At 44.6% G+C, this 7,128-nt stretch overlaps 1 protein-coding gene across 1 annotated transcript in view; it reads right to left on the bottom strand.

The window, feature by feature from the left end:
• Positions 1-4,620: 4,620 nt before the first annotated feature.
• NFKBIA (NFKB inhibitor alpha) overlaps positions 4,621-7,128 on the bottom strand; it is a 3,257-nt gene continuing 749 nt past the window's right edge. Inside the window, exons 2-6 of the mRNA XM_019644659.1 lie at positions 6,824-6,932; positions 6,285-6,495; positions 5,922-6,010; positions 5,531-5,791; positions 4,621-5,195 (exon numbers count right to left, since the gene is read on the bottom strand). Of these exons, the coding sequence (XP_019500204.1) occupies positions 5,148-5,195; positions 5,531-5,791; positions 5,922-6,010; positions 6,285-6,495; positions 6,824-6,932 (718 nt within the window). The 3' untranslated portion in view covers positions 4,621-5,147. The remainder of the gene's footprint in view (positions 5,196-5,530; positions 5,792-5,921; positions 6,011-6,284; positions 6,496-6,823; positions 6,933-7,128) is intronic.

The following is a 7,128-nucleotide window of genomic DNA, read 5'->3' as shown; positions in this document are numbered from 1 at the left end:
AACTCTTTGGAATGTAATTTCTCTTCTAATAATGGGCCCTTGAGCCATTCTCTACTGCTTGGGCCTACTTCTACTTCTTTGAAATGTACTATCTTTTCAAATAAACTACTTTCTAAGTGCTTTACTCTGGCATCTCGTTCAATTCCTTGCTCGAGTTGCCAAGGACCTGGGTTTCACGCCGAAAAGGGCTCACTTTCTGACAACAGTTTGAAGATCACAGGAGTTGATATTTGCAAGCCACTTAGAATAGAGTCCGGTATGTAGTAAGCACTATATACTTGTTTAATAAATAAAAAGTAAATGTATTCTATTATTCCATAATATATTACCATAGATCAGTTAAACAACATTTTGAATAAAATGTACAAAATGAAAATATGACAACCTAAAAGTTGTTTTTTTTTAAACTTACCTTTAAGTAGCTGAATATTTTCCATACAACCTATACTCAATGATTTGTTTAAATTAGAAAATATGAAATGATGGCAACATTTCAGGGGAGGTTATTCTTGAAGGTTTTCCCTGGTGCATTTTAGTCAGCTGCTTGTTAAGGCTTCTCATATTCTGATAAGGACATAGCGGGGACTTTGTCATAGGGAAGCAGTTCCCTCTTCTCTCCTTCCAGGAAGAGGCCTGGTCAGGGCCCCTCCTAACACGCCATAGCAACCCCATACAAAGGTACAAACAAGCTAATTTAAAAACCAGCTTTTCATTTTGAAAAAAGTTACTAAGAGTCAGAAAAACCTTTCAAGACTTACTTTTGCCAAGTTTCTGAGGATAGAGTTGGTGTACAAAATAATTTTAACTTCAAAAATCCCATTGAAAGGCTACCTTTCCTTAGAATTGAGAATGTATATGGGCCAAGCAGTGTTATAATAAAACTTCATTGGCTTATAAGTTGACCAGTTTGTTAATATATGACCTAGGGGGCTCTCAGAAGGTATATAGGTACAGAGCTCCCCACACCTTGGTGTCTAAGACACAAATAGACAAGGGAAAGAAAAAGGGAAAGGACAGACTATAGGTAAATAAAACAAAACAAATAAGTGAACCAGAAGGGAAAAAACCAATAAACCAGCTTTTCATCTTAATTAGCGAATTACCTTTGAAACGCATTTCCTCCTTGAGTTTTGTATACCTTTCTTAGAACTCAGATGCTCCCATCTTTGGCCGTGTATTGTGTCAGCCGCCTCCTTTATTACACTTATCTGGTTGGATGGCAAGTTTGTTGGCCTTGGCCCCTATTTTAACGTCAGTCCTCAGCATCCAACCCTACTTTTCAAAAGATTCATGTTGTCTGATGCTGGGTTACCCTCATGTGCAGCTGCCCAAGCGATTGGCCCGCTTTGCACTGGTACTGAGAGGAATTGGCAGAGAGTGCTAACTTTAACTACATAAATAAAATAACGTGGTTTTTTTCCAAAATGCTCTTCAAAGTGTGCATATTGAAGTGTGCATTTGAGTGCATATTGAGTTTGAGAAGCACTGGACTAAGGCAAGCACATTATTTGTCATTAAATCAAAGACTAGTGAGAAATTGCTTTGGGGTTCAGTTTTGCAATCTAGGATCACATACAGGTGTAAAAATGAACAGGTAGCCTGTTATGGATGGTTGCTTTAATCCCGACATGGAAGTGAGTTCTGTTCTGAGAACAGCTGTTTCCAGCCACTTGTCCAAAGGGTGCTACTGGTCACTTGGGACATGAAATGAGGGAATAAATAGTACTGGCCCCTGGGGTGTAAGCCCTTGATCTCCATCCTCTGCCTCTGATCTGAGCTCACATCACGTTCTGTGCTTCATTTTACCATCCTGTCTTATACATGCTTGTTTGTCTCCCTGTCTACCTAAGCGAGGAGCTCTTTGAGGCAGAGACCACGACTAGTTCCTCTTTGTCAACTCTAGCCACTGGCACAGAGCCTGGAGCACAATAGTGCTTTATAATGCAAACGAATGAATGAGACTGAGAGAGTCTACACAGGATATCCAGTTTCAGTTCCTGTAGTGGTCCCTTAAAATGGGGAAATGACCGGGGATAGTCCTGTCCAAGTACCAGAGGTTGGAGAATGCTTGTTGGGCATGTTTCTGACTGGAGTTCCACTCTGACCTTTCTTGCCAAATGAAACCTCAACTACACCTAGGGCAAGTTGATGAAAATCAGGAGGAAAGGGGGCGAAGGAAGAACCCATCTCACTGACTCAGTTCTGTCACCACTTAATCACTTCCAGTAGCGACTGAAGTGTCAATGCAAATACCCCAGAGCACTCAGAAGCCGGCATTTCCAGGCCTCCCATGGAGGTCTTCAAATTGCTCAGCCTGGAAGTTTGTTCCCTCCTGAAAGAAAAACCCTTCCTTCTGGAAGTGACTTGGTTCATGTGACCTATAAAGGAAATTTATCCCGAGGATGAGGCAGGCAGAAGGAATCAAGGAACTAAATTCAAGGAAGTTGCTGATGTGACTTTTTATTTCCCTCTTGTGTCACTTCCCTTTTTCTCAAGGCCTCCTTATTTCTTCTACCTGTCCTAACAGGACCTTTAGCTTCTTGGAGAAATGAATACCAAAGTGCATAAAAGGTTCTCAGTCTGCTGAACTATTTTCTTCGAAAACTTTTGCTTGCTTAGAAATTTGAGGAAGACTTTCTACAGATTAGAATACTTCAAGTCTAAAATGTTTCTTTAGGGAACTCCAGCACAACAACCGATGGAATGAAGGAAAAAGTGGGTTTAAAATAAAAAGAAAAGAAAGGAGCAAAGAAATAAGACGAAGAACTGGAGAGTAAGGAACGGGGGCTGACTTCAGTCCTTCGCTGGACCCAGCTACCTAGAGATTTATTCAGATGATGGAATCCATCCTGAAGGTTGGGGTCCTAAAGATCAGAAAAGCTGAAACCTAGAAAGGTGGGAGGCTGGGGCCAAATGGGTCAGAAGAGGCCCCATTTTGCCAGGATCATGGAAGGTGACACCTCTACACAAAAGCCAGTCACCAAGGAGGCTGAGGGAGAGTGGGCTACATCCCTTTGACCTGCTTCTCCAACCCTCTAGCACAGACAGAATTAGAGTGAGTGTGATGGGCAACTTGGCACAGTTTCAACACCATTATAGGGAAAAAGGAGTCCCATCTGACTGAAAAGCGCTAAGGGCATCATTCCAAAATTGGGAGCCAAGTTTCCAACCTTTGTTCTTTTGGATATGAGGTAGCTATCCCTCTCCCCACCCCTCTTACCTCTTCTACTTATCAGCTGAGAGAACCAAACCTAATCGAGGTCCGTATGTTAGATAACACCTGTGTTCAGGTGCTCTGGGATGGAGAAGGAATTTCAGTGATGGGCCTGGAGCACTTTGAGAGAAAACAAGATGGATAGAGGGGTCCCCACAGCGCTCACCTCCAGATGACTGAGGCTTTGACCAGTGTCCAGTCTACAATAATATTCCTTTATTATTGCACTAGTATTATTGCACTAGTATTATTGCACAATGCACTAGTATTGGCACCTTTTTGGTATGAGAGGAAGGTGATCATTATATTCACTTGACTTTGACATCAGTTGTGGGTCAGGAGAGGGATAATGTAATACAATGGTAATGCTTAGGTGTAAGCTAAAGTACATGAATTGTGTTTATATAATACACCAGTCAGCCTTTTGTAGAATGCCATAAACTTTCCTTTCCTCCTCTTTCTACCTAGGCAAGAAATGCATTTTTAGGGATGAAAACATAGAAATTCAGAGCATCTAAACCCAAATTTCACAAGTTACTTATTTCTTGTGAAATCTGCTTTTGTAGAATCATCCAGAATTGGAATGATTGAGTTGCTTGAATTCTTCATGCCTTTATTAATCACTTTTGTACTACAGCTGGTAACAAAATAGGCTTGGTGGAATGCATCTAAAAGATGTTAACCATCTGAAAACGAGTGTATTAAATGTTAACCACCTGCCTCCCCTGCAAGGTGACCCTGGACAGGACATTCTCTCTGGACTGGTTTCTTCTTCCCATGTGAAATACAGGATGTGATGCAATAGCTTGTGTTTTTCTTTAGCACTATGTGCCTGGCACTCTGCTATGCTTCTTACATGGATTGTCTTGTGCAGTCTCCACAACAGCCCAGTTTATAAATGAGGAAACGAAGGCTCAGAGGTGGGCACTTGCTAGCTAATGTTAGTGCAGCCCCATTCCTGAGCCCACATCCTTAGAACTTCCAGTATTACAGGCGGATCTTTTCCAGCTCTAGAAAATGTGAATTAAGCATAGTACTTCTCTTGGCCAAAATCATTTGCTAAAGTGGAAGTGTCTTGGAATAATTTAAACCAAAAAGAAACAAATGGTGATGGAGAGCCTTTCAGCTATAGGCCAAGCAGCTTGCTGCACCCGCACCCCCACCCTCACCCCTCTGCCTGTTTCCTATCTTGCAATCTTGCAACAGCCTCCACTCCCACACACTGGGCCCGGGGCTGCCTGTAAAGATGGTGTGTAACAAGTGTGAGAAGCTGCTATCTGAAAGGGTTCCGCGGCTGGCTGTGGTAAGTGCTTTCCCACGGTGCTCTCCACCTCCACCTGAGGATCAAATGACTCTCAGAATAGGAGTCCCACAGCGCTGTGGAGAAAACGGTCAGGGTAATTCAGTTTGTAAAAATCTGTTTAATAAATATACATCTTCGAAGTAGCAAAATAATTACCAACAAAATACACTATGTACACCATTTACAGGAGGGTAACACAAACCTGGACAGGTAGTGACTTTTAACCCCACACCACTGAAAAGTTTACCACCACCTCATTGTTGCATGTCACAGGATACAACTGGACACAGCCACTGAATCCATGGTGGTTCAATCAAAAAGCACAATAAATAAAATGCAGTCCTCTCATCAAATTTTGGATCATCTTCTCGAAAAACCCCACAACGGTGAGGTTTAAAAAGAGGTCTTCTTTGAATTCCAATGCTCTTTCTTGTCCCCCTTCCAAAGTTCACAAAAATAAAATGAGGGCTGATCCACCCCAGTAAAATGTTTCAGGCCAGGCAGTGTGCAGTGTGGTTTGAAGTACACCCTTTGGTTTTTTTTTTTTTTTTCCCCCTTTTTCTTAGAAAAATAAAACTCTCTTTTTGTACAAATATACAAGTCCATGTTCTTTCAGATACTTTCCGAAGCTCATAATGTCAGGCGCTGGCCTCCAAGCACACAGTCATCATATGGCAGCTAAAAACAAGAGAAAAAAAAAGTACGTTAAACTTTTGGCCAAGGGGTGCTGAGAGAATGGTAAGGGCTGCTACTGGAAATAACTCAAGTATTTGTGGACTCCATTCTTTATAACCCAAATAGAAATTAACTTCATGGACTGAGGTAGTTTTCCTTGAATGCTCTTCTTTAAAAAGGGAAAAGAGACACACGCTTGGGATACTGGTTATGCATACTAAAGTTTGAGAACTTCATTATGTTGAGACCTTTGGATACAGAGGAGCTCTAGGGGCCTGGGAGGGTGGAGGGAGAATGACCATTCTCACTGCTTTTTGTAGGGCGAAGGTGAGACTCACCTCATCCTCTGTGAACTCTGACTCCGTATCATAGCTCTCCTCATCCTCACTCTCTGGCAGCATCTGAAGGTTTTTTGGGGTCAGCTGGCCCAGCTGCTGCTGTATCCGGGTGCTTGGGCGGCCCCAGGTGAGCTGATACGGAGAGTAGCCCTGGTAGGTGACTCTGTTGACGTCAGCCCCACACTTCAACAAGAGCGACACCAGGTCAGGATTCTGTAGGTCCACCGCGAGATGAAGCGCAGTTCTGCCATTACAGGGCTCCTGAAACCAAAAGGAATTGGAGATGCTTATGGCTGAATTTGGAATTTCTGCTTGCAACAAGAGCACATGAAGTCTCACTGAGGAGGACCCTGAGCCCGACGCCCTCCACCTGGAGACGTGAAACACTCACCTGAGCATTGACATCAGCACCCAAGGACACCAAAAGCTCTACGATGCCCAGGTAGCCATGGATAGAGGCTAAGTGCAGACACGTGTGGCCTAGAAGAACAAAAGGAAGAAACTATAACCACTTGTTTCAACCCTTACATCTCAAACAAAACCTTTTCTTTTAAGGGTCAAATTCTTCTGAAGTTGAACCCAGAATCTGGGATCTGAATGAACTTTATTAAGGCATCCAATAGGCCTTTTACATCCATATTTTCTCAAACTTTCACATGTTGAGAGTTGAAGCTCTTGTTGGACTCCTTAAGTTGGCCCACCTCTCCCTTCTCGGTGTCACCTGCCCTCTGATGGGCAGGGCAGGCAGACATACCTTTATAGTTGGTGGCCTGCAGGATAGGGTGGAGATGCTGGGTCCCACAGCTTTGAGTCAGGACTCCCACACTGGCCAGGCAGCCCTGCTCACAGGCAAGGTGTAGGGGGGTATTTCCTCGAAAGTCTCGGAGCTCAGGATCACAGCCAGCTTCCAAAAGTGCCTCAGCAATTTCTGGCTGGTTAGTAATCACAGCCAAGTGGAGTGGAGTCTACAGAACAGAAGAGGGAAACGAAAGAGGATTAAGCCATGGACCAAACAGCACAGTCTGAGTTCCCCTGAACCCCCGAGATCCCTAGGCTACAGGGGCCGCTCCTCCCAGACGGGTGCAAGGGGCAAGACAAATACCCAAAGCCCCAGGTGAGCTTCATAAAGGCCTCACCAAATCAGTGGGGTGTTCTTTACTTTCCAGAATGCTGGCTGATTCGGCTAGAAAAGGTCAGGGTAGATAACGACCACGGCTATTAGTTTGTAAAGGACTGGGGGCCACTGCGCTAGACCACGGAGTCAGAGAGGCACGGGCTGGGCGAGAGGCGCACCTGCTGCAGGTTGTTCTGGAAGTTAAGAAAGGCCACGTCTCCCTTCACTTGGCGGACCACTTCCATAGTCAGTGCCTTCTCCTCATGGATGATGGCCAAGTGCAGGAACCTGAGAGGAAAAGAAGGGAAAAACCCCCAGGGCTGGTGAGTACAATGCGTGGGGCCCAGGGAGGCGCGGGCTGCGGGGGATTGCGCAAGGCCGGGGTTTCTGAAGGCCGAGGCCGCGGTGTTTTCCGCGAGGTTATTATGAGCTGAGTGTTCCTGGCAGGCGCCCAGGGACTTTCCGGGCCCCCTCCCCCCCTCCC

Source organism: Hipposideros armiger, unplaced genomic scaffold (genome assembly GCF_001890085.2).
Source record: "Hipposideros armiger isolate ML-2016 unplaced genomic scaffold, ASM189008v1 scaffold_90, whole genome shotgun sequence".
Taxonomy (NCBI): domain Eukaryota; kingdom Metazoa; phylum Chordata; class Mammalia; order Chiroptera; family Hipposideridae; genus Hipposideros; species Hipposideros armiger.
This window is presented reverse-complemented; position numbering and strand designations above follow the sequence as displayed.